The 27,584-nt window shown below is 44.3% G+C and overlaps 1 protein-coding gene across 1 annotated transcript in view; it reads right to left on the bottom strand.

The window, feature by feature from the left end:
- Nucleotides 1-27,584, bottom strand: part of MEI1 (meiotic double-stranded break formation protein 1) — a 37,905-nt gene that overhangs the window by 4,961 nt on the left and 5,360 nt on the right. Inside the window, exons 5-26 of the mRNA XM_041481573.1 lie at nucleotides 27,284-27,392; nucleotides 26,575-26,778; nucleotides 25,252-25,382; nucleotides 24,625-24,739; nucleotides 23,715-23,831; nucleotides 23,097-23,196; nucleotides 20,473-20,607; nucleotides 19,814-19,928; nucleotides 18,160-18,278; nucleotides 16,967-17,108; nucleotides 15,490-15,601; nucleotides 14,784-14,844; nucleotides 13,457-13,554; nucleotides 12,570-12,744; nucleotides 12,320-12,467; nucleotides 11,493-11,765; nucleotides 8,299-8,464; nucleotides 6,199-6,303; nucleotides 4,407-4,517; nucleotides 3,649-3,830; nucleotides 1,201-1,282; nucleotides 534-739 (exon numbers count right to left, since the gene is read on the bottom strand). Of these exons, the coding sequence (XP_041337507.1) occupies nucleotides 534-739; nucleotides 1,201-1,282; nucleotides 3,649-3,830; nucleotides 4,407-4,517; nucleotides 6,199-6,303; nucleotides 8,299-8,464; nucleotides 11,493-11,765; nucleotides 12,320-12,467; nucleotides 12,570-12,744; nucleotides 13,457-13,554; nucleotides 14,784-14,844; nucleotides 15,490-15,601; nucleotides 16,967-17,108; nucleotides 18,160-18,278; nucleotides 19,814-19,928; nucleotides 20,473-20,607; nucleotides 23,097-23,196; nucleotides 23,715-23,831; nucleotides 24,625-24,739; nucleotides 25,252-25,382; nucleotides 26,575-26,778; nucleotides 27,284-27,392 (3,006 nt within the window). The remainder of the gene's footprint in view (nucleotides 1-533; nucleotides 740-1,200; nucleotides 1,283-3,648; nucleotides 3,831-4,406; nucleotides 4,518-6,198; nucleotides 6,304-8,298; nucleotides 8,465-11,492; nucleotides 11,766-12,319; nucleotides 12,468-12,569; nucleotides 12,745-13,456; nucleotides 13,555-14,783; nucleotides 14,845-15,489; nucleotides 15,602-16,966; nucleotides 17,109-18,159; nucleotides 18,279-19,813; nucleotides 19,929-20,472; nucleotides 20,608-23,096; nucleotides 23,197-23,714; nucleotides 23,832-24,624; nucleotides 24,740-25,251; nucleotides 25,383-26,574; nucleotides 26,779-27,283; nucleotides 27,393-27,584) is intronic.

Genomic DNA, 27,584 nt, shown 5'->3' with positions numbered 1-27,584 from the left:
TATTTTGAGACTAAAAATAATAAGTAACAGCCTCCAAAGAATGAAGATAGGAGCCCAACACAGCTTAAGAGTTAAATGTAAACTGATGTACTACCCCTGGAGGCCAGCATCACTTCAGCAAGTTAATTGTATGCTGATGCACTCACTACTCCCAAAAGCACCTTGTCAGGGGCATGTGGGATGGACTGGGATTTGTTATACATTTCCCACATCTTTCCCTATGGATGTGGCATCCCTGCAGAGAAAGAGATGGGAAGACAGAAATCGTCATTAGTACACAGAATTTCAGCTACCCAGCTGAGCAGCAGGGAGCACCGCACAGCTTGATTTACCTTCTTTCTCACTGCACTGTGCTGCAGCAAGAGCATTTTCCCTTCTCCTCATCACACGTCTCTAAGGAGTGGAAAATGCAGGCAGCAGAAAAAACAAGCAGGCAGCCCCTTTGATTCTGCAGCAGGATGGTTTCTCCTCAGGTTAATGTTCCTGCTTGAAGCCCAACACTACTGATGTTCCAAAAGTAATATTTTATATACCTGCAACTGGACATGCACCAGAAGGTTCTGCAGACTGACAACAAGCGAGGAGACCTGCTGCATGGCAAGGGGGTGCAGAGCAGTGTCCTGCAGTGATGATGGCTGTGGTTGAGTGGCACTTGGGGCTGTGTTTTGGCCAACAATCACCAGCAGGGAGGAGGAGAAGTTCTGTCGCAGGACAGCTCTCAGGAACTGCATGATGCTCACTAGACAGGGAGATGCTTATTAGTGTGTGTCAGTGTTTTTCTCTGCTCTACCCTCTATGTTGGTGCCTGTGCAATAGCATGGGAGAGGGTGATGAGAGAATATGTGAGCTTAATAGCCCACCAGAGTTGTCTGGCAGCTGCTGACAGCTGTAGACAGGAATGACAACATGAGTTTCTTTGCTCATCTCCTTCTTTGAGACACTAACACAGTTCACACACAGTTCCAGATGTCACTACCAACCTCCAAGGAAGATCTGTCCAAACACAGAAGAACTTCAGAACTTCCCTTTTGCCATTCCTCACCACCAGTTACACAATTACAAAGTCATACGGACCAAAGTTTCCAGATTCCCTCCAGCACCCTCACCATTCCATTCCATAGTCACCAATACTCCCTTGCTGCTTGTATCATGGTACTAGTGGCAGTTTCCAGACAAATCCCTTCAAGAGATGCAAAATACCTAACAGCAGGATTGGCTTCTTATTCCTGAAAATGACTGCATTCAGGACTTCTGTAAGGTCTACAGAGAGTGTCTGGTGAACCTAGAAGAGAATTAAATAGAAGAGAAACGGTTTGGAGCAGATAGGCAGCTCCATCTGTACTTCTAGTTCTTAGACAGTACCCTTGATGACCACTGAAAACCAAGGGAACAGCAACAGGGTTTCAGGAGGCTGACACAGAAGGGAGAAATACATCATTGGACCCTCACTCACCATTAGCCTGAACTGCACAGCTTCCAAACCACAGCCTACCTTGTCTGTCTTGTTCTCACTACTCCCTGCAGGACCTCTGGCATGTGGCTGTCAGCCTGCCAAGCACATGAAGTGGCAGAGACAGCCACCACCAAGGTGGCTCTACCTTAGCCACAGAGCCAGGCAGCCAAAAACCAGCAGTGGCCAGAAGCTGTCCTTGCCTGCTGGAGCTGGGGCCTGCCAAGAGTCCAGGGACAGAACTATTGCATGGGTGAAAGAGGCAGTGGAGCTCAGGGACTCAGGAACTAGGTGAAATAGGAAGGGTTGGCTTGAGAGGAAAATCTGCAATACATTGTTTCCTTCACAGAACAGCCATTTAAGAGCAAGGCATGAAGCCTCAGAGAACACCATAAGGGTTCAAACTCTTCAAAAAGCCAGAGGGTTGATATGGGAAGGCAGGCACAAGGATCACAGGGCTGATTCCTTTAAATACTCCTCTGAAGAGAGAAATATTCCACAGAGAACTAGGAGTAGCTCCTGCAAGATGGTGACAGTGGCTGCTCATCTTAGAACTGACAAGCTAAAGCCTCTAATAGTGTACCATCCATGAGCCCTGTTTATTCACAGGGTAAAGGCAGCAGCAGTAACACAGTTAAGATGTAAGTTGGCTATGGCCAGACAAGTCCTCACTATTAACATCAGCCTGAGATGAATGCGGCCATTTCTTGAAGCCACTGTTCTCCTCTGAAAAACTGCAGGCTCAGGGAGACAGCCTGTCATCAGCTCACATTCACGGCCACAAAGGTGCTCTTATGAGAATCTCCAGAGTGCTTTGTGCAGCTCCAGCTACAGTGAACAGCAGAAAAAAACAAGAGAAGTGACTCTTCTGCTTCTTCCCCTTCAACAGAAGATTAGAAACACTGACAATTAGAAATGCTGAAGATTAGAAACATTGAAGCAGTCTTGAACCGCTTCAATTTCCCAGCTGTAGCTGCAGTTTCTGTCCTCAACTCTGGTGCAAAACACATTTCTGGGTTGTATATCCCAGCACATCAAGCCAGTAGTATTGATAAAATCAAGCAACAGGCTTATAAACTGCTAAATGATTGCACTTCAAGGATCAATAGGAGCTGAGAGCGCCACTCCCAGAAGATGAAGCTCAATACTTGACACTTGACACTAAAATGTCGTTTGGGACTGGCACAGCACCAGACACAGCCCTGACTTGGAAACTGAGAAGGCAGGCTGTACTTAGCAGCTCACAGAGCAGGGCCAGGCTGCATTCCCACAGCTGACAGTCTGTACAAGTACCATGCTCTAAGCCCTAAGCAGAGGCTGCATGCTGACAAAGTAAAGGGTGCAGACTTGGTCTGGGCTGGTCTTCTAGAAAACATCTTCCCTCAGCATTAGAAATCCAACCCTTGCTTTTCTGTGCACATGCATGCATGTCCTTAATGTGATTTTATCACCTGCAAACAGGTGCTCCAGCTCCCAAAGAGCATATACTCTGCTGGGCATAACTGCAAGAGCAGAGCTCACAACTCGTGACATGCCCTCTAACTCCGTATCAAGAGAGGTCTGGGCAGATACTTCAAAAGGAAACATTTTCCCTTGTATTGGCATTGGAAAATGCTTCCTTCAAAGTTGTAATTCCATTAATAGCTGACAACTCCAGCTTAGATGTCTTGTTGGACTGCAAAGCATCAAATACAATGACAGCTGCCCACATTTGTAAGAGGTTGCTAATATTGAACACTTACTTGCCAATAATAGGTTCTATCTCACTATTGATCATTTTAGTAACAAAAAAGCTGTTTACAACATGAGAGCTGTGCCTTTCACCACAAGTCTTCCCTTGAGAAAGGCTTTAAAATATATTTTGCTCTGCCCTGAAGAGGAAAGTGATTAGGATCAGGAAGGCTGGGTATGCACTTCTCCCCACAGGATTTGCACCCCTCTTTTTAACTCTTCAATTATTCATGTCTCAGACCTTCAGGGACATGCTAGCTTCCAGCCCTGCTGGAGGGGTGCAGCAGGGAATAACTTGTGGACAATAACAAAAGAGAAATCAACACAATCAGATTACAGACCAAAGCAAAACACTTTCATATATATATATGTCTGTATGTAGGTATGTATATTTACAAACATATTTATTTTTAAGGTTTATCCATGTGCTGACTCTGAACACAAGAGTGGTTTAGAGTGGTTCTAACCTCAGTATTGTAGCGATGCTGATAAAGCAAAAGGGATGCCACCAGCAGCCATCCAGAGCACAGCAAGGCATCCTCAGATGAGAGGTAGGCAGGTCTGGAAGGAGGGGACCACAGCCAGGTGCATTCCAAAACCTTCTGCAGGAGTTCTAGCAAGGACACGTTGGAGAGCAGCACAGCCACTGCTGCATGAGAGAAACAGAATCAGAGAGGGTGATGGGATGGCACAGGTTAAACCAGCTTGACAAGCATAACAGAAGTGCAGAAGTGCAGAGCACACCCCTGCTGCAGTGAGGCAGCCCAGCTGCCACAGCTCATCTGAGTAAGGCTGTCCAGCTACTGGTATTCATCTCCCAAGCACAAGTGCACAAGCAACTGCTCAGCCAGCTAATCAACTAACAACACAGCAGGAAAGTCAGTTAGATCTTTTCCCTACTATTGTTTAATTATTTGAACTATGACAATATCAGGATATTTCAAGCTAGGCATCAAAGGCCCACTGCTGTGTTTATGAACAAAAAAAATACAGTTATTCTGTCTTTCAGCAGCCAATTCTTTAATCATGAGAAGGCAGCAAAACCAAATCAAACTCCTCAACCTAAAAAACCTCATCCAAAGTATGAAATGGTCTTTAATTACAATGCTGTGTCTGGATGGGGAAACATCCACCTTACCTGCTCAGACAGTTAGAATACAGTCTCTGATTGTCAAGCTACGACCTCACTGAAATTAACTTAGCAATCAATACAATCTTCCCTCACCTCTCTGTTGACTACAAGGTGTTGTTTGATGAAGGCTCCAGTACAGAAAATTCAAGGATGGCTGCAGGAGGTCAGTGTCCCTTGGCCTGCATTTCCCACAGAGATTACAGACTGGAAACAGAAGAACAGGTGTAACAAGGACACCAAGTTAACAGAGCACTTCAGCAAATGAAAGAAGTCAGTCAGTGGGGAGGGAATTCAGACAAAGTGAAAATAAACAGAGCATGGCACAGACAAAGCAACAGGTGTCTGCTCTACAGTGTTTGCTTTAGAGTGGACAGTGCAGTGGAGGATGAGTGCAGAGGTGGGAGAGGAATTGAAAAAGGTATATTAGAGTGCATATATCACATGGGGCAGTAATGAATCCAAGAGAAATGGACTTTAGGTTATCTGTTTCCACAGAAAAAAAAACTGCAGTGTGAGTTATCTGTTTGCACAGTGTGAGTTTGATTCTAGTACTAGAACAAGCATAAACAACCATGTGACTGTCTCTCATGGTGACCAGACTGGGGAAAGCCATGGAGAGCTGTGCTCCTCCACTCTCACCAACTCCGCTCACCCTTGGAGTAAATGTCATGTCTGTTGTAAGCACCAAACACTTAGCAACAACATCTAGTAAGAGTTAGGGACGGAAATCCAGGACTGCAGGGCTCAGCAAAACTGTCACTGGAGATCTTTTGGAGAGCTTACAATTACAAGACTAAGCAATTCTCAAAAAACACGCATCAACACAGCCCTTCCATCTAAGAGGCCTCATTAGAGAAGAGTGTCTTGCACATCCACCCCTAGAGAACACAGTCAGGAGGCTAAGGCAGGAATAAATGGGGTGGCTGGGGTAGGGAGAGAGTTGTGTGGAAAAATACAAAGCAGAAAGCAAGGGCAAAAGAGGCTTGTGACTCCTGGGAGAAGCTGAGCTGTGTTCTAAAATCACAGCAGCTTAAAAGGCTGGGATAAAGAGGCTGTGGTTCTTCCACCCCCCCCAGTTCCCTTGGCTAATGAATGTCTGAGAAATGCCACTTCTTTACAAGGGCAACACAGGCAGCCCTGAGATATGAAACATTTCAAATTGAAGGGGACAGTCCTTCAAAGTCTGCTGCAGAGACCAATTTGTCAGAGCAGGGAAGAGATGAGAGGATGGATCAGCTGAACTTTCCTCCTCGTATCTATTCTTTTTTCACAGCCTACATGAACCTCCAATAGCCAAGTAAGAAGGCAGAAGTCACCAAGTAAGGATCACCAGACAAGGCAGCAGGTCATGGTATGGTGAGCAAACAGAGCCTGTTCTTCTGTCTTTGGGGTGGAGTGGGCAAGCCCTGCAGGTGGTTGGAAGCCATATACTCTGGATTCACATTCCAAGGAAAGCCCAGTTTCACTAGATTGCTGGTTCTTGATAGCTGATTAACAGGAATGATTGTGCCTGGACCCCACCAGGCTGTTACAGCAAGGATGGACAGGGATTATTCAGGAAGCACAGCAGCCATGCAGTCATGTGCCAAACCAATGACAGTCACTGACCCTGAAATCATGTCATGGTCAAGGGAATACTTTAGCCACCTTGTGAGGTTTCAGACAAAAAATTTATTGTAAAAGCAAGAGGAAGAGAACCCGGGTTTTGTTAACTGAATTAGTTACCACAACTCTTTACAATGCTCTGGCTATGAAAGCATCTCAAAGCAACCATTACTATAATGCAAGGGCAATCTTCTCTCAAAGGACAAGAAGCAAGCCCCTAATCATCATATGGAACAATTAACAAACACTTCCCTGGGAGAAGATGGATGCACATACTCACCCTGGTGAAGCAGCTTGAAGTCAGTGCTGTCCAGCTCCCTTATGCCTTTGCTCCGCAGCTGCACCAGGAAAAGAAGGCTCAGCAAAACAGGCAGGTTCCTGTTAGCTAAGAAGGGCACAGACAGCTTAGCTTGTCAGTGAATTCCAAACTGTTGTACCTTAAAGTGTGCCAGGAATTGTTAATTTTCTGGCTCTGGAATAAGGACACACACACACACATGGCCCCAACTTTATTCTCATCTCTACAGTCCCCTCTGGATCAGGTCCCTTTTCTGTCACTCTGGCTTCGCCTGAGTCACACCTGAATCCTGCCAACACCATGTTAGGAGCAACTAAAGAAGGGGGGAAAAAGAGGCTAGGGTCATTCACACCCATCATGAGCTATGTAGGGAGCATGTTCCTCACACTTTGAAACTGATACTGCTCATAAGCTAGAAGTCATCAGCCCTTTCTAGACTGCTCCCTTCCTGCCCACTTGACCATCACTGTTACTTTTGACAGCAGCCCAGCTGCACAGCATTTGTTCTCCTCCATCTTTTGAGAATCCCATCCCACAAGGAAGGGCAGAGACAGAAGTGAAAACCTCACACATCAAGCCTGTATGTAAGGAAAATGGGGCTATTTAGACCACCCACCCCACAGAGCAATCCTCTCCCTACTATTCCCTTTTTTGCAGTGCTGTAAACGAGTTAAGACTTTGTATATGTACAGCAAGCAACTATCATCTCCAGTGAACATTTTCACAAAGGCACATGAGTTTTCAGTTTTGAGGAGAAAACATTTATGGGTGTCTTTAATCTTAACATATTCCTGATGGAGTCCAACTTTTGGGCCTCCTTCTTGTCTAAAAGCAGGCTACTGTTTGAATAGGGATGCAGATCCCCTGGACTTAACTGCCCCAGGCCTCACAGAGATGCCTGTGTGCTGGGAGACAAGGAAGTCTGTCTCCAGAGTACATCTGGTGTTTGACTATCTGGATGGGTTGCCAGGATGCCACTTAACAAGTTCAAGATGCAATACAAAAAAGAGCTACACATATTAGCAGCAGCAGAAGGGCTCAAATCTTGCAAAAGATCCTATAGCTCAGTGTCCTACCTCCATCACCAGTGGTTTGGAGGAATAGGTCTGACTCCCTACAGGAAACGGATACTTTGCCTCCCCACAGCTCCTGGCATCCCTAGATCAGCGACAGAGGGACATAAAAGTTCAAATGTGCGCAACTCCAAACAAGATCAGACCTAGCAGATCTTGTAGCCTCATGCTCTACCACGCTCCTGCTTTCAATGCCCCTCCTCCAGCCTACTGACTTTGCTGGAGGTAAGGTAAAAACACTTTCCTTCTTGTTGTCTCCATCCCAACTGCTGCACAACAAAACACTTTAAACAGAGCAAAGCTGTTAAAAGCATCAGTGGATCCCTCAGGAACAAGTAAAAGTTGTGCTAACTCTCTATCCTGAAGGAGCCAAGGACATCCTAGCACTGCTCCCTCTTTCAGTTGAATCTCACAGACTGGTTTGCACAGCACCTTTCTTGGTGGGATAACAGTTCCAACATCACAGACAAGGCTAGTAAGGAAAACAGGGATTTCCCCCAGTCACAGCCTTGCTCCCTCTGAGAGACTTAACAGAGTTATAAGATCTGATGATACCACAGTGCCTGTTTGGGGATCAATATCATGAATGATTCAATCCTTGCTCCTGGTTTCTTGTCCTAGGAACTGTGTATACTCAGGCACACCCAGCTGTTTTGCACAAAGAGGAGGTAAAAAGGAGGATCTCTTTCAGCCACCACTTGGGCCCCTATTCAAGCAGGAAGATTTACCAGCACAGCTCTCCATTTGAACACTGACAGCAGTATACAAGAACCTTGCCTTGGTTTAACAATCACAGTTTGAAGCCAGAACAACCTAAATTAGAAAAAAGACTCTCACTTCAAAATGAATCTCTGAAAAAGGAAACTACATTAGTACAGTTCTGTCCATAAATTTCCTCATGCAGGTAAGTACTGAAGCTACATCAGCAGTTCAAAACCACTTTATCCCAGACTGTGTCCCTATAACTAGTTGATGTTACAGTAAGACCAAGTCACAGAGGTGGGGTCACCTTGTAGGGTGGCTGAGCTGCTCTCTACCAGCAGCTGCTGCAGAATCTGTAAAAATCGGCTCCGAAGGAGGTCACAGACAAGGACATCCTCATTTCTTTCCAGAAAGGTCCTTAGAGTCATCAACACCTTCCAAGCCACTTCCACAGAACTTGAGCAGACTAGGTCCTGGAAAGGAAGAAACAAACCCATTACCTTTCCACCCTGGTTAGGCAGAAGTCACCACTATTTAATACCATTATGCTAATCTGGTGCCTTGGGAAACAGCCTAATAAAGCACCATTAAGATTAAGTATGTCCTGATTAAATAGAGAACTGAACAAAGCAGGACTCATGTCTGTTAGGCACCTCTGAGTAACATCCCATTTAAAAAATTATTTGGCTCTGTAAGTGTAAGGATAACATAGATTTAAGGTCACAGTTTTAGACAAGTGAGACCTAACCAAGAGAACAGAATCTCTGGCACCTCTGTTCTCCTTGTTGTTTTGAAAAATCAGCTTGCATATTAAAGATGCTTGCCTAAAATCAAGCTTATGAGTCAGTCCATAGTTCCTAACTTTCAAAAGGCTGGCAGCCTTGTATGTGCAGTAGTAACATAACTAAACTGCATGAAACATATGTAAGCTGGGCAAGCAATCAATCACAGGAAAGGGGAGAGTCATGTACACAGCTCACAAGCCTGCCTCTTGACTACAGAGCTTTGTCTGGATTCTCTGATCTGAATCCCACAGCCAGTACACTTAATTTGGGCATAGTCTTCATGTTGAGGTACATAACATTAAATTCACTTGCACAGCATGTACAGAGGCAGTTGTATAAATACCAGACTGAAACTGCCTGGTAGTGCTGACATAATATGACCATCTCAACATATATTAGGTCAGCACTACCTTTCCTCTCTTCCTGCAATCGTCCTGGCTACTGCATTGCAATGGTAGAGTTGAAGAGGTAAACAGGACACTGGTCTCAGCAACTGAGCCTACAGCCTGCCTGGACAGCCTGCTGCCTGCCCCAGCTGCCTTCCCCTATCACACAGCAGTAATGCATCCAGACTTTGATGATGCAGAGATAATGGCTGTGGGACCCCGTACCCAAGGAAAGTAAAAAAGGAAAGAACAGGCTGGCTGTGCCAGGAAAAGCTCTCTAGTTCTGAGCTGAATCCCTGCCTCTGCAGAGACTTTCACAAATAAAGGGCAGGGTGATGTCTGCTCAGTCATCTCTGCTGACATAGGTCTGCTTCATATGACATTCAGGAATGCAATCTAACATCTCTGTTCTCTGAGAGAGCACCTCAGACCTGGAGCATGGAGAAGACAAGTGGGACAGTGTGTCATCATGTCTATATTCACCACCAGATGAACACACAGAGTACAAAATGACATGAACCAATGGCCACAGCCTTTCTGGCCCTGGCAAATGCACCATTGTGTTAATCGGTTCCTTCCTACCCAGAAGCTCAAGGTCTCAGATGAAGTCACTAACCATCTGTTATATCTAATCCAGGCAATTATTTAAAACAGATAAGCAAAGAAGTCATCCTTGGAAGGACACTCATTTTTGTTTCACTGTACCATGCAGAGGCCTTTCCACTCTACTAGGGCATTCTGAGGCTTAGGTTATTCATCTCATAAGTTTTCTTCACATCTGACAGTATATTCATCCCTGCATATTGCACTGTTTTATTAGTCCATCTAAATCCAGAGTGATTATGCTCTTCCACCACTGAAAGGTGAATTGTCAAAGCCTATGACTTATTACAACTCACTTTAAAGACTGGAACAGAGTTAAATGAATTTATTTTTCCAAGAGCATACGGCAAGGCAGAAAAGGGAAAGCAGGAATGTTGTACCATTCAGGGAAGGGAGACACTGTTTATGTTTTGCTCATTGACAGAGTTGCTTCAGTTTAGGGAGTGATAGGTTCCAGAACTACTGCCAGGTAGTTCTGCCAGGTAACAGTGTGGACAAGCCTCATGGGACACTTCACCTCCTTAATTTGTCCTGATATGTAAACTCATTGCTCACTTTTACTAATGCTCTGCAATGGTATCAAATGCCTGGATGTTGTCACCTACTCTGCAATATCATCCCAACTGTGAAAGACTGCCCTATGTGAGAGCCCTCCTGGCACTCAGTAACATCAGATATTAAAATTTAGACATAGCCTCTTAGATCAGAACAAACATGTTCTGTAATGCCCAGTGGATGCCCACTCAGAGTCAAGCCTTGCTTCCTCCTATTTCTTTACCATCTGCTGACATGGGTTTGCTTTCTCAATGATAGTTAGTTTTCATTTCTCTAACAGACTGGAGAAGAAATATCATAGCTCTTAGCTTTTGCCCTTACAGGCAAATCTCATGTTTTTTCTGTGGAAAAGTTAGCAAATATTTACTATGTGACTGGCTCAGTCATGGGGCAAGAGGCCACTGGTTGGGAGGGTGACAAGAAGGTGAGAACAGTGGAAGGAGGAAAGGCCTCTAAGCAGCCATCAGGACACGATTGTGACATGATTACATGGGTTAATAGAGATCATTGCACCAGCTAAAGGCAAGCACACTAGCCTGCTACTTCAAGGCCCCTTTCTCTCTTTGATTAATTTTCCCTGTCACAAGACTTTTATTTTATCTTTTAAGAGCAATAAAACATGTTATTTGCAGTCGTGAAAACTCAAGAGTACTTCAAAATTCTCTGACAAGAGTCTCCAGTTAAAATGAGACAAAATGAAAACCTGAAACAGAAAGCTGTGCCCTCAAGACCTGTTCTCTGCACACTGCTTTTTCAAAGTTCTTGTTCATTATACCCTTCTCATCTGTGAGTAGCAAAGCTTTGCTCCCAAATTTGCAAAACAGCTTCTTCAAAGGCTGGCACTGAAGAATCTGAAGTACCCAGCTGTGTATCTGGGTAGAGAAAGGAATGGGATTTTTCATGACATCAGCATAACTTTTCAGATCCCTGTCCAGCCAGCTCTCAGAGGATCCCTTCCTGTTACAGCAGATGGATGACAGAGAAAGAGATAACACACATACAAGGTTCCATTTTCCACATAAGACTTCCCTGGCAGATGGAAATCTGTGTAGACACACACGGCCCCTTCTATCAAAATCCTTGGTTTCATAACATCACTAAAACCTTTAAGAACCAAAAAGCCCCCCAAAATCAGGGCCAAGATAGCAGCCCGTCCTTTGAAAGCCACATACCAGTAAAATAAGCAAAATGCTGGAATTGCTCTTCAGAATGGGAAGCAATGGGTTAGCACTGTTCAGCTGATCAGATGAGCCAAAATCAGCTTCTTCAACCTCAGTCTGCTTACAGTCTTCCCAGGAAAACCAGAGCTGGAGGACTTGGTGTCCAAATCTCCCCATGAGTTCAGGGTAGCGCAGGAAGAATTTCAGCAGGAGAGGACAATGGACATAGACCAAGCTCAGATCTGGAAGATTATCCAGGATCCTTCTTATGGTAGACAAAGATCTCTGGTAAAGAAGGAAAGGAGAAGTGGGACAGAGAACAAAATCACTAATACTGCATATAAAGCATCTGAAGTGATGAGACTTTACTGCAAGAAACAGTCACACTGCCTTTTCAGACAATCAAACACATCAGTTAAACATCATTTTGTGAAGCCCATTTGCATCACAAAGACTAAGAAACCTGTAGGCTTTATACAGAGCTCAAAGCTGTGCAGCAGCAAAAAGCCCTATGGGAACACTAGAAAGCCTGCTGCAGAGGCTGGAGATGTGTTTGGGAGACCAGGCCATGAAATTCATTATATTCTGTATGTGAATTCACAGCCTATCCAACGCAGTTACACTTCCCACACATACACAAGTTTACTCTGTCATATCTATATTCCCCTGTGTATTTTCATAGCTCACTTTCCAGAGTGTAGATGCACTGCACAATCTTCACTCATTCACTGCTCACCACCTATGCCAAAATACTTTCTACAAGTAGGTTGGTGTGAGTGGGGAGAAACCTTAGTTTCAATAAAAAGGCTTAAAGAGGTAGGAATGAAATCTTCTTTTACCATGTCCAGGGCTTTGCCTTTGTCCTGACAGACAGCAAGGAGGTAAAGTGCAGCTCTGAGTATGTGTGGAGGGGGACAGTCTCCATGGTCCTGTGCTGACAGGAGAAAATTTCTTACAGCTAGAAATAATTCTGCATCTGGAACAAACCTGCATTGAAGGAGATTGGAGTGGAAACAGTAACAACAGATATGCTTTACCTACCAATACATGGTATGTAATGGCCACTTGCTTTGTTTAGTCTTGGCTCACCTGTCCCCGAAGGTGTAGGCAAAGTATAAGAGTAGCACGAAACACTGCTGGTGGCTGCAAAGAGACTGATCCAAAAAGAAAGGCTCAGGGGTTTCAGACAGGAGGAGAAGGCTTTCAGCAATGGTGTAGTTTAACTGAGGCAGACCCTTCTGCAGGAGCTCAGACATCTCCTGCTCTAGAAATAAAAACATAAGCAGGCAGGAAATGATAAGCAATGTCTATGGATCAACTCCACAGTCTGCATACACCAAGCAAACCTCTGGGATTTGGCATCAATACTGGTGCGAGACCTGATTTAACAGAGCTGGCTTTAAGGATGAAAAGACACTTTAAGGATGAAAAAACATAATCTGTTTGAGATTCTGAGCCCTTTGCTGATGGTGCCTGTATGGTGACCAACCACTGCTAATGGGAAAAGTGGCTTTTCTGATGTAGAAACTTTCATCTCATTTGTTTGGGACTTATCTATTATGAAAAGTTACAGTGCAGACAGGAAAGCTTTACAGAGTATGCCAGAAGGAAAAAATTACCTTAATCTGCAGATATGCCACTTGACTGTGGCAAGTAATTTTGCTTCAATTAAGCATGCACAGCTAGGCTAATAAATGCCCCCATGTAAAAATAACCATAGGCAGATGAAATGCATTCTTTCAGACAGGGTTCCAAACTCTTCAAAAGGCATTTTCTGAGTGTTTTCTGTTTTCTGTTGGTCCTTGCTGGACCAGCTTAAAAACCAGCTGGGGAAAAAAAATCTCTCAATCAAGCTTTGTGTGTCCTCCCTTCCCTCCTCCTTTGTCCTTTTCTATTTTTTTTTCACCTGTTGCCTAAACAAAGGGTGGCAGGGCCTCAAACTAAATGAAACAATTTTTCTCTTTCCCCAAACTTGCCCTCCTGAGAAGAAGTTCTTGTCTTCTCTGTGGCTGAATAAAGGTTCAAGCATAAGCTGCAGAGGAAGCTGGAACAGGTGTGATTCAGGACAGGATTACTGTGAAGAAGAGCAGAAAAAGACAGTAAAAGAGGCTAGAAATATCCTCTTCCTACTTCTGATACCACACACTGTCTGCCAGAATCTCATTTTACTGAATGATCACATACAAGTACCTGCCCCATCACAAGAAGACTCTAGGAGCCAACCTAGGCTTCCAGGAAAATGATGAGTTCCCAATGGACTGTCAGCTCACAGATGTGGTGGGTGTGTGCAGTGACAACAGTGAACATGTCCATACCTTGGGCCAATGTGAATACAGTGGGGTACTCATAACCATCACACCTTGCCTACACAGGCAGTCCTGTAAGGAGCCCCAACACTGCAGAGAATGGGAGGTGTTTCAGGGTAGCTCACAATATATGATTCCACTGGCAAACAACACTTAAGATTTTTTAGCATTGACATTGCCAAGGATAAACACTGAAGAATGCCAAAATATTAACTAAAAGGGTGAGAACAGCTATTTCCAGATATTTCTCTCTCTCCAACCATTTCCTTACAGAACAGGACATAAGCAGACATCTGTAACACACTATCCTTGGCACAGCACAGTGCTCTATTCAGAAACTTAGATCACTTCCACCACACACCCTTCATAGGCACAAACACCCCCACTTGAAGTTCCACACTAGTAAACTGGACTAGGAGTGCTGTGTGTTTTGTTTACTTTTTAAATGAGGTACAGTCACAGGAAAGAGGAGGTAAAACATCTCTGCAGACCCACAGAGAGTCTCCTCAAATACTCCTCAACCTAGAAATCATAGCCTCTACTATAGGAAACCTTTTGCAATGCTTGCTACTGAAGTTATTCCTCCTTCCTCCGTTTCTAATATGTTATCACACCACGAGGAACAGCAACAGTGGTAGTAAATGCTTAGGAAGCCAGAGCTCAGATGGAACTGATGCTACTGGTACTTCTCTTCAGAACACCCACTGATCTGACTACTCCAAAGTCAGACTGCTTTATCTCTATCTGTGCAACTCACGACAGAGCACAGAATTCTCACAATGCCGTGTAAATCCATCCGCCCCCTACCAAACTGCTTCTCCCTTCTCCCACATCAAGCTCTTCCATTGTCAGTAACCATTTATATTTTTCAGTAAGACACAACCATTCTTGAGTCTTTCAGCCTCTCATCTTGCCTAATCAGGTGTATTAGATAAGGTATGATCTACTTTCCCATCTGGAAATTTTTGGTTCACTTACAGGGCACACATCACAATACCTCTGTACAGAGCAAAATCTGGCCTTCAGCTCCAGTGTCAGTCGGATGAAGGACGAGGATGCTAGACAGATAGCGAGACAGAGATGTCAAAGGAGCACAGAGCATGTATGATAAGAAAAAGAGTAGGCAGATCCCATAACCACCCCCACACATCTCCATACAATCCTGGTGAAGAGGGCAGGCCATCTCAGTAAGAATACATATAGGCTGCCTCTTAGGAAGTAAACTACTCCAAGTTTGGGTGTGAGGAGAGTATCTGAGATTCATTTTCTCAGGAGAAGTGAAGATTTGCCTGTTTCACATGTTTAGAACAGAGGAATTCTCTATATCACATCTCTGATGTGTGAAGAATAAGGCATACATAGACTAAACCAGCATTTCTACACAGTGAAATCCCACCAACAATTCCAGCATAATCCCTGTCTACAGGAACAGCCAATTCAACTCTGAATTATTCCAGAGGGAAGGATAAAGCTGACACGACATTCTTATCCAAAATAAAACCTGTCCCATCATCATTGCCAGACCAAATAACTTTTCCATCCTGCTGAACATGACTACGCACTCTATCCTTACTCATATAAACTTGTAATAGAATCCTCCACATAAAGTCTCAATGTTAGGCTCATTGCCTCAGTAATATGCAGTAGCAGCAAGTTCCACCAGTTAAGAGCACAGAAAGCATGATTCCACAATACCCTCATACCCAGCTTCTTGGAGAACTTATTCTGCATGCTTGGCACCACTGTAAAGAGGGTAGTGAGTGTTGAGATGAAAACCTCCGTCACTGATGGGCTGACAGCCCTTTCCAGATAGCTCTGTGGAAAGACAAATACACAGGTGCACAAGATGCTATAAACACTGAAGGCAGCTTCCTTCCTTCCTCCTGCCTGCCCAGAAAGTCAGGTTTCTAAATCCAAACAAATGGGGTAGCAGTTCTTTTAGCAAAATGCCTGGCAGCAGAGCAGGCTCACAGAGCACTTTGAACACAACTAACACTCCCCCTGCCAGCTGTGCTGGTAACTCTGCCCTACATCCCACCTGACAAGAAACTTCTCCTGGATTCCAGCAGGCAACCAGTCAAAACTTAATGCACAGTGACTGTCACTACTGCCCACACTGCCCTAGAAGTTACTGCTCTTACAGGTCAGATGGCTAATTCTCCTGTACAACATAGGATACATGTTTAAGTGCAGCTGACCTCAGCAACACTTCACACCTGTGCTTCAGTGTTTCACTGAGCAGTGGCAAACACAGGCATTTGAGCTCTCTACAGAATCCAGCCCTGAACTGTTTAGAACAGAATGACTCAACTCACTCTTGTTGAAGGTCACTGGACAATTTTCTCAGTCCATTAATTTTTACCCAAGTTCAATGAGCAAGAAACAGCACACTGACTCCAGCTTTGCCAAACTGGACATGCACTGCACCCTCCTGTCAGGGAGGAGAACAGCAGTGCCACTGCAGCTGCCTACCAAAAGATTGGTTAAGAAAACACCAACCAAAACATCTCCAAGCTCCTAACAAGTGCAAGAATCCATACAACTGTACCTGTCACAAAGCACAAACAAACTTTACTAAATGTTAGGAACCACAACAGAAGTCCCATTGCTATGACAATTCTGCTTGAAGTGTCTTAGGGACAGGCCTGTATGGAGCACAAAAGCACTCAAGAGTCTCCACAGCTACTTTTTAAATCATGTCACAGCCTTACTGTGGCACAATGCTTAATACTGCCCATGCAGACTGGGCAGCCTCATCAGTACCTTCTGGGAAGAAGCATAGAAATTAAATTGCAGGTGCAAACCATAGCAGCTGTCTGGGACACAGGCAAGTTTTGAAAAAGTGGCAGAAAGGGAAACAACAGTTCAGGCACACTTCATTTTCTGACATGTCCAGAGCTGCAATGGATCCCACAGCACGGTAGGGTTTGCATAGTGTGAAGAAAGACATTGACATCCACATGGAAACTCTATGAATTTCTGCACCCTCTGAGAGCATACACTACCTTTTCATGAACTATGTAATTCCATATTTGGCTCTGGAAAAGTGGCAAATGCCAAGTTCTCAGTTGACTTGACATGCCCTCTTTCCCAAAAAAACATTTGTGCAACCCACTCTTGGTGCTTGAAAGCACCTTTCCAGGTACCCACTGAACAGACCAAGTTCAAAAGAAATCCTACCATGACCATGGGGATGCAGAGGCTGTCACAAATCCTCAACAGGAACTCAGAGAAGTTGCTTAGTGTGTCTTTGCTCTCAGAGTTGGGGGCAGTGAAAGCATTCTCCTGGGCCATGAAGTCACCCTGGAATTCCACAGCTAACCTACAAACACACAGTGGATAAAAAGTGGAAACCTCCTCACTCTGTAAAGAAAGCCAGGAGATACTACATTTTAATCACAATTTTCACCATGAAGGACCACAAACACTCAATGGGTTGGAAACAGAGGAATCTGGCAATCACACTCAGTTACCTCTTGAGTGAAGCTATCAAAAGTCATCAAGGTTGCACAACAGTACACATTGGGAAAGGAAGACTTAGTTTCTGTGAAGAAAGCATGTGCTGTGAGAAGCTCTGGTGTGGCAAGACTGGTTTTCAGCCATACCAGAATGCCTGATGCACAACACAGCAAACCTTGTGAAAATCAGCCAAGGGACCATTTACCTGATATAAAAACCATGACAGAACCTGAGTACCCTCTAACACGACCCCGAGACTCTGGGTCAGTGCAGAAAGGTATGTCTGATTCTGACTGAATTATCTCAGCCAACCCAAGTGATGCAAGGCAAAAACTAATTTGGCCAGAATTACCCCAAAAGCTGATCCTGATTCATCCTGATTCATATTCAAACTCATCTACCACTGTTTGATATACAGCTAAGGATGCCAAATAGCTCTGATCCAACAAAAGAGGTAAAGTTGGTGCCCATAAACCCACTTCCAGTAACAGGTCACAGACACGAACAAATCCAAGGCCAGCATCTGGAGCAGATTTACATTTGTTAAATGGTTAATCCCCTTTGGCAGTGAAACCACATAGCACAGGAATCTGGTTTCACACATACCTTCCAATAGTTCTTACATTATCAGTAGTTTTGGTGAATTTTCAAGCAGTCCCTCAAAGCCCAAAGATGTGAAATAAACTGACAGGTCCCAGGCAAATTTCATGGGAGACATATTCAGGTATCACAAAAATTTTCACTATTAATACATACCCCTGACTCTGCTGTTTCACTGACCAATGCTATGCACCGAATTCACCTGTGATATTTCTGTGGTGGGGCTGGGTGGAGGAACATAATCACAAGAACAGAAGAGTGGACAGACATGGAAACACACCACCCACCCACACACCTTCCTGACTTGTCCTCACCTGCAAGCATTTCTGAAACTTTCCAGGGTATTGAGCAAGAACTGACCCTGTCTCTGAGGAACTCTACCAAGATTTCTGTTTGCCGAGTGACTCTGAGACACTGAGAATAGAAGATCGCCCTGTTAAAGGAGAGAAGTCTTTAAAATCTTACATCCACTTTCAGAAAAAAATAGCTTTCTCCTCTGACACCAGCAGCAGGAGGAACAACAGATTTCACTTCACTCCTTCACATAACAATTTTTTTTACTACTGTGCTTTCCCCAGAGAGGGCAGAGTTAAACACCTTGTGTGCTCCTCCAAGGGAGGACAGAGTTACAGAGCTATTAATTCTGCACTGCCATGTCTTTAGAGCCTGTATTACCATGATTTGATCTAATTTGAGTTTTAAGCATTTCAGCTAATGGAGCTTTAAATCCTTCTGAGAAAACTTTGTACTTCTAAAAATTTTCTTTCTTTCAAATACTTTTGAGACAACACAGAATAGTTCTTTTCCTTGCTTAGCAATGAAATCTTAGAAGTTCTACTTTGGCTCAGAGTTTTAAGCAGCTATCCATGTACTAATTCTTGTTCCCACACAGCATCCCACTGAGTTAAGCCTGAAGCCAACTGAAGCGTCAGAGTTAATCATTTGCTCAAAGTGGGAACAACTTGGAACTCAAAATCTGCCTTTAAGCCTTAACCTGTTGTGGTGGTCTTCTCCATAATACCAGAGGAGGGCACAGCTACACACTGGTGCCTGGCAGTTCAGAACTCCTTCTCCATTTCATGCTGAGATACCTTGGCAGAGGTATCAGCATTTCCCCTTTTCTCCCTTTAAACACAGCTTGCATATCCTCACTAGCTAATTTCCTTCCTGTGAAATTCCTAATTCTGAAAGGGACACCTAGCTCTGTGTGTGTGGAAACTGACTGGCCAACATCTGCCTATAGGACAGAAAGCACTTCTGCCTTCTTCAGGCAGAGAAGGCCAATATCTGGTACCACAGAACTTGGGTCTAAAAGTAGTTCATCATGAATTTGGAGTTTTGCTGCTCCTTTGAGTATTGAGGTGTTCTTCCCACTACTGGCATGAAATCTAAACCTACATGGCTCTAAACCTACAGCAAGAAGGCTCAACCCTTGTCTTTTCATTAGCCATCTGCACCTGGGGCTCTTCTCAGAAGTGCAGAGGTCCCAGCAGCACACCACACTAACTACGGATACCAGGAACAGGAAAGGATTTATAGTTCAAATAGTGGCTAACGACTCCCTTGTGAGGGATCACAGTGCATACATGATGACACTCTTGATCTGAATGGAGAACAAGAAATGTTCATTGCTGAAAAAATAGATTGACCAATGCAGCCTACAAGGTGAGGGTGGGAAGATGGAGAAGTTCAAACGGCTTTGGAGTACTGGACACATAAAGAGAGTAGCATGCTCAAGTAGTGCCCCACAGAACTTCACTGATTTAGAAGGATTCATTCACCAGCATCCCTCTTCATCTGCTTCAAAGTCTGGTACCATCTCAAGGCAAGAGGATCAGAAGAAATAGCAGAGAAGCAAACAGCCACGGGGGAAGTAAGCAAGGGGATGGAACCTATACAAAACATCGACATAAGAAGATCATCCCTGTCCTGCTCAGTCCCACCAACAAGCAACAGCTTCTGACTTACTGCATGCCTCTTATTACTCTGTGGTGGGGAAAGGTCAGCACATCGCTTCAGCACTGCCTCCAGAAGCTTCTGCAGTTCTTCATATGGGACTGGAGGGGAGCTCAGATGATCCTTCCTTAACAAGCGAAGACAAAGACAAGATGCACAGTCCCTGCAGGGGACATTCCACTAGGAAGGCAACACCATCAGAAATAACTGCTCTTCTGATGGAAATATGCCACTGCCACTTCTCTCCAGCAAAGCATAGTAAGGTCACAATATTTGAATAGTGCCTTCACCCACACATAAGCCCAAACACACCCTCAGTACTCTGTCTGCTCCCACTACAGTCAGGAAGCCGATGACTGTCCAGAGCCTTACGTTTATTATTCTTATCAATCTGGATGGGGCACAGAGCGACAAATCCACAGCAGCTGCTGTACAAGCCTGCCTGGAACACTAGGTCCTTGCTGCAATGACTTGCTGCCTGCCACAGCTTCATTGCTCTGGCAGCTTTCCTGAGGTGGGTGGGAAGCTGGCTCTGCTGTACCCACGCCTGCCTCAGCCACAAGTCCCACTGCAGAGCACGTTCACCCACACAGCCACAGGGGAACTGCAAAGCCCAAGATGGTATCAACAAATCTATCTGAAGAAAAGTCTGGAAATACATTCCTGCCTACCTCAGGAAAGCGGCCACAGCTTTCACAGCCTCCACCGCCACCTCCAGCACTGGGCAGTTCACTGTCTCCATCAAAACATCAATGGCTTCTATGCATACACCTCGGTTTGTGAACAATTTGATTTCCACTGGTTGCCTGTGAAGACAAAACAAAATAAGCACGGAGAATGTTGTCAGAGTTAGGTAACTGCAGTGCCCTTCCCTCATTTCAGCAAACGGACAGCAGAGCCATTAGATTGCAGCCATGTTTTTTCAGTATTGAGAGCCAGTTGCCCTCAAGGAGGTATTCTCACACTTGAGCAGGCAGAGGGTTTGCTATAAAGAGGAAATTTCAGCCAGTCTAAAGCACTACTATGATAAAACATCCACAGCCTGGATAACTGTGTGACTACTCCAGAACACAGTCAGGAAAAGCACAAGAAAAACAAGCTTTGCAAAATATAGTGATCTCTGTGCCTAGGACTCTATATTCAGGCCATCTGCTCTGGCATTTGTGAGTTCATCTAGCAACTTATATTTTTAAGTATACAAGCAAACATCACCATCCTAGAGGATAATGCCATGAGAATAGCTTCTCTCACTGCACTCCTAATGCCAGATGCCACCAGGGCAGGAACCTTCACAAACTTGAAAAAATAAACAGGAAAATAAACACAATCCAATTGCTTTGACAATCCTTCTCGACAGCGAGCATTTTGGTCATCTGTGGCCCAACACCTTTGACCAAACCATTCAGCATGAGAGCATAGAGGGACAACAGGCCATTAATCCCATTATTGGAGAGAGCTGTGTAAATGGCAGACTGTGCTCATTTGGCTCCTGGCAAGTCAGGTACAGTTAGAAGGGCAGGGAGAAGACAGGCAGTTAAAGCCTGCCAGAGGGTCCCTCCAAAGTGAAGCAAGAAAAGCAGCACAGCATAACAGGAGCCAGATTTGGGAGCCAAAACTATTCCCTGTTATTCAATTTTCACAGTCATGCCTGACTGAAGAAATCCAGGAGCACATGCTCTCATGCACAAATGGGAAAGCAGAGTGAACTTCAGTGGAAATTACACCAGTAGCCCAGTTACATGGCAAAAAAGGAACAGAGGAAGAACCACTCTTTTTAGTCACTCAGTGGGATGGAACCCATCTTCGCAGCCACCTCACATTCTGCTGTGAGAAAAAGCTGTGAGGTGGGCATGGCAAGGAAAAGGACTTGTGGAACTCAGGCATCAGGAGTGATGCAAGTGATGCAATGAACTTCCAAGTTGCTTCTACTCACACTGGGTAATTCTATTAATTACCTGTATTCTATTAATTCTATTAATCCTCTGTATTTTCTTTTTTTAATCACTGACCTTCTGAAGTAAAACACATCAGGAAGAAAAAAGTCTTCACTGACTCATGCAGGGAAGAAGGGATGGAGGAGTATTGCTGACTCATTCAAGATGCACAAACCTACTTTCAAGATGGTGCACTGTGATATCTTCGGGGCCTGGGGGGAAAGTGTGAAGGGCAGCACTCTTGCAGCTTTCTGCAACCTCTCATCTTTGGGCCCCAAACTGCACCTGCCACTTTGATTGTGCTGGAGAGACAAGGGTCACTCCAGGGAGAGCTACCCAACACTCCTGACATACTGCCAAGAGGAGCAGTACATCCTGCATGGACCTCACCAGAATGTGAGGTTCACTTACACAAGAGAATCCAGCTGCAAGCTAAAACCAGGACAAGAGGTTCCAGCACAAGATCCTTTTCCCCACTATGAGATAATTTTAAATAAAACGTGATTTCTAAGGCAAAGCTCAGAGAAACAGAATGGGTGTACAAGAAAATTAGAGCAACTGCACAGAGTGTTCTCTTTGTTTTACAAGCATAAATACTGTAATTAGTGTTCCCCATATCCTGGTTTCTCTTTTTGACAGATCCCACACTGGCATCACCACACTGTTCTAGCACTGCTGCTTTTTCTTCTCCTTTTTACCCTGCCATTTGCTACAAAATTGACTATGACATTTCCAAAATTCTGCTCAAGGGCTCTCTTGGGGGATCTAAGTGGCAAAAACGAGACTCTGTCACTAGCATGACAGGATAGGAACAAGATCATAAAGGCAAGAACAGGAAGCACAGAAGAAAAACAAGCCAGTGTATATTATTTCTTAGCAGAAAACAAGAGGAAAAAAGTGACAGAAGACATTAATATTTCAGCCTAGAATTTGTTTTTGCAGCTTGAATATAGCTCAGATGATGATAGAAGACCAGAGGCCATGGAATTTGCATGCTTTGTTTTGTCACAAAGGCACACTTAGCAGGAGCTGGCCTGCTCACATATGTCTGGACCTTCCTGGTCTTCTCTCTACAGCTGAAAAAAAGATTTCACCTCCCTGATGGGCAAGGAAGCAGGAAGAGGAAGATTTAGTGGTGGATGTAAGCACAAACAGGACAAGCTGGGAGGTTCGGAAACAACCATCAGGCCCTTCTTTGCCAAGAATAAAGGAGATAAGAAAGTTCAGCACCATCTTTTAAATACAAAAACTCTTGTGTATAGATATCTGGTTTGAGAAGAAAATCTTAAAAGCAAAAGCCTCACAGTCTCCATTTTGGGGTACCAAACTCTGCCTGCAAGCCTGACAGGGTACTCCCTTACCGTTTCAGTATTTCTGTGAAGAGCAGGAGCCCTTGTTTGTGCAACTCCACATTGTTCAGCAGCAGGACACCTCGGAGACTCCTCACCAGAGATTCAATGCCTGTACTCATTCAAGAGAAGTCACAGAGAGGCTTTTAACATTCCAGATTCCAGAATGGAAGCAAAATAAATTTTTAAAAGAAAGAAAGATTTGAACAATTGTTCTTCTGAGCTACCGACAGAAACAACTGTCCAAAACTGTTGACTGTTCACTCAGCTCCCTCATAACATGCCTCAACCTTCACTGCCGGAGATAAGTCTTAAGGAACAGAAGGAATTTAACCATTCTTCCTAAATCTACTCTTGGCATACCCACAGAAAGACTTAATAGTAACTCACAGAGTGTCAGTCATGACAACTGGTTATAATAATGAATTAGTGCTCATCAGAAACTCATTACAGCTATGACACTATAAATTCAAACTATGTTGGACATCACAAACATGTCTGATAGGTACTTTTTATTTTCAGTCCTTCATCCATCCTGACTGGGAATTGTGATTGTGTGTAAAGTGCTGGAATTCAGCTAGAGGCACAAGAATTACTGCAGTCACTCTGCCAGAAAGGTTGATGACTCACCATAGACAGTGTGACACTTGGAGAAGAAAAGGCGCTCTTCAGTCAGGAGGAGCAGGCAGCAGTATACTGACCAGATGAGGATTTCACTTTTGCACAAGAGACACTCAAAGAGGAATTCTGCAAACACACACATAAACAAGGCCACCCCGGTAAGAAGCAGGCTGCTCACAGCATGGCACAGTTGCTCCTAGAACAGAGCAGAGGAAGGAGGAGGAAACGAGGAAACATAGCAACAGCCACAGGGAGAACGGCTGTACCATGAAATGGCAGGAATGGAGAACACAGTAGATGCTCAGGGGTATGCTAGTCTTCAAAAAGAGGTGACTGGAGAGCAGAGACCCATGGGCAGGAATCTTCCCAGCAAAAACTCAGTGGGAAGGAGCTGAATTGTGGATCTAGCCTTTGGCACAAATGAAAAGCCACAAAGCAAGCTTTATCACAGATGCAGTGACCTTTTTTTCCTCATGACTTTTACATTTCCCAAAGAATTTATATCATGAAAGTATTTCTGTCTTTTGGGATTACAGAGAAATAATAAACCATCTCCCATAGCTGCATTCTAAAACTAAATCCTAAACCAAAATCTGAGCAAACTTACAATATTTAGTGGAATGAGATAGAACCCAGTTTGTTTAAACTTGTACCTAAGGTCCTGCAAGAAGGATCTTGACCTCAAGTACTTGGCCAAATTCTCTCAGTGGAAACTCCATTCTGCCTGGTGACACCTGCTTCTGAACTTTCAGTTGAAAACATACCCTCCCCTTCTACTCCTAAAATCACCTGGTATAAAATGGCCACCACGTTATGGCACCAGTGGATTTCATGGAGACAGCCTGATTCCTAAACCAAACAGCCAGGGGCAGCTTTGATGCTGGGGAATGAACAATAAGATGCTACTGCATTTGTTTACCTGGAACATCTGCATGGATAAAAGCAGGAGCATATCTGCTAGGAGAGTGAACCAGCACTGCAGCCATACAGTGAGAACTTGCTGCCTGTAACATCTCATCTCTGGTCAACAAGAGCTGTTGGGAAGCAAGAGTCAAAAGGAGAAAGGAAGTCAGCTACACGGCTGTCAGTAGGAAACAGTTTGTTCTACGTTTTAAAATTTAAAACATAAATTAAAGTCTCTCTTTTGGCATTTATTTCACAGATTAAATCTGCTAAGGTAAGATAAAACACTGAACCAAAGAGACTCAAAAAAGCACATGAGAACTACAACAGAGTAGATCATGAGTAAGAATAGTTCTGCCCCCAGGCTTAGTCATGCTGGTGCTGCATGTGCTGTATCAGACCTCAAGTGTAAATGAGTAAGATCAGCTAAGGCCAGGAGTAAAATTTTCCCCATTCCAGGATGCAGGAATGAACAAGAAGGTGAAAAACAGAGGTATCCCCATTTCTCAGTGCAGCCTCTATTGCTGCTGTTGGTAACAGAACACTCTGCTTTTCTATATATACAGTGCCTTAGATAAATGTTCATTACAGGCCAGCAAATTATTTATGGGTACCAACAATTCACTACTACTTCATCAATCACCTTTTTGAGAACAAGTGGCAGTGGATTTTCCCCTTCTAAAAAGTCGGGGTTCTCAGTCTCCTCCTCTGTCTTTGCATTATTCATAAGAATGGATACAAAATGATCAGATTTCAGCAGCTCCTTTAGCAAACCTGCAAAAGGAAAGCAAGAATGAGCACCACACTGAGCAGCACAGTGAGGATTATAATAACACACAAGTATTTACAGACTAAGACTAGTTGCCAACTTCCTCCCCTCTCCTGGAGGGCCTCAACTCCAATTTAGGGAGCTTCTTCTCATTGTGTCCCCAGATACTGCCATGACCCCCATGTCTTGCAACCCTTTGTTGCTGATATTTTTGCTGGTCTGATCTGCTCTTTGTTCCTTCTCAGAGTCAGATATGTACAGGGGTGCATCTCATGAACTCCCTACTTGCATTATCTTCTGTTAGTAACCACACCTTAAACTGTTTCTTGGGAGAACTCTTGACCTGCATTCCTCTCCAAGCAGTCAGTTACCCCCAGTGACATTTTCCCTAAAACACTTGCTAGAGAACAGGCATTTATCTTCCCCTTTTATTTCCACAGGCTCTTACAGAAACAGCTGTGTTCAGCTAAAGGATACCTACACTCCAAAAAACTCCCTCAGTATAACAGTATAGATCACTGCTACAGGTAATGATGAAAATCATCAGTATACATCAGTACAAATTCACAGGGGCATCATCTGAGCTACAGAATTCTACTTTCAAAGGAATCATAATCTATTTCTAGTAGTTGAGTAGATAAGCTGAGGAGCAATCCAGTTTCTGCTTGCCTCCTTCTAGAAAAACTAATTCCCTGGATGGTTTACAAACAAGCAATGTCAGAAAGGCTGAAATTGTGCTCCCCAGCAACAGCTGAAACATGCACTTGGAAGGATAACTGTAAGAAAGTGCCACTTCCACATTAGCTCTATATCTAATTAACATGATGCCCCACATCTAAAGACTGGATTTTTTACATCCCACTCCATCCCAACTGCTCTACAAAAGCCACCTGCCCATGCACAGTATTTGCATTCAGACATTTTGAGGGATGATGAGGCCATTGCACAAGCTCTGAAGAGACTGATTAGTCAGTGCTGGGCAAATGTGAGGCATCAGGGAACACAGGGGCCTGGGGGTGCTCAGCAGCAGGTCTGGGCCACTTCATTGGAGTAACAGAAAGGACTGATGGCTTTGGACAAACAGCATAAAGATCCTCTATGGAACAACCCACATTACAGCATCTAAATCAGCCAAGGATTTCCTCCTCATTCTAAGCCTTCTCTTGCACTTCGCAGCTTCTCTCAGCAATGCCTCACCCAAGCAATTAACCTGCAGCTCCTTTGTCTGTGCACACCCCAGAGTATTCAAGAAGACACCACACAGTCTTTCTTCAAAGTGTCCTGAGAGCCGTTCTGTGCCAACAGGAGAGGAGTACAGCTTGCCATACAAGTAGCAGACAGCAGCTTTTATCCCTTCATTTGGGTATGTCAAGCCCATCAGCAGATGATCCATTAAATTATCTAGTATGAGGAACAGGAACAGCAAACATTCACTGACATTTTAAAAGCACCAACCAATTTCCCTTGAAAACTTGCAAAAGCCTACTGGCCAGACTGGTGTATGCAGGTTAATGAATGCCACAACCAGGTGTTGTGCTCAGCACCGTCTGTCCCTCTGAGCAGAGTAATGAACAGCTAGCAAAGCCACCATCCCAGCTCCCTCTACAAACAGTTCAGCTTGCTCACCAGACCCCCAAGCATTGGATCAAGATAAAAAAAAAACCTAAATGTATGTTGGCTGTGAGGCAGACCCAAAACCCCAGTTTGCAGAGGCTGCTTTTGCCTGCCTAAAAGCATGATAACAAGCTGCTATGAAGGTTCTGGCCTGTATCCCAGGAGGCCTGAATGCCTCTCTGACTTCTGGACAGGCTTCTTGGTGACCATCATGAACTTGTCTTGGGGACAGAGGAGTGCATGCATGAGTGTGTACTAGGTCTGTGAACACCACCCTTCAGTGGGACATGACATATGTGCTTTACCACCAGTATTTCAGCAAAGCCTGGAATGGCATCTGCCAGCTTGCCCAAGAGAGAAAATGTGGGCAGGCTGCTTCTCATGGTAGCTGCTTTGCACAGCTGCAGAGGAGACAGAGAAGGAAAAATTTCACTGATGAGGACACAGTCCAAAGGCAGAAACGCACCCAAACCAGGAAGTTCTCAGTGATGCAAAGTATTGCAGAACAGGATCTTTTCCAAAGATGGGCCCTCTTCACCACTTGGGATAAAACACAGGAAAATCCTAAATACCACAATAAGTCTCCAAAATGT

Source organism: Pyrgilauda ruficollis, unplaced genomic scaffold (genome assembly GCF_017590135.1).
Source record: "Pyrgilauda ruficollis isolate IOZ18807 unplaced genomic scaffold, ASM1759013v1 scaffold56, whole genome shotgun sequence".
In the NCBI taxonomy this organism is placed as follows: domain Eukaryota; kingdom Metazoa; phylum Chordata; class Aves; order Passeriformes; family Passeridae; genus Pyrgilauda; species Pyrgilauda ruficollis.
This window is presented reverse-complemented; position numbering and strand designations above follow the sequence as displayed.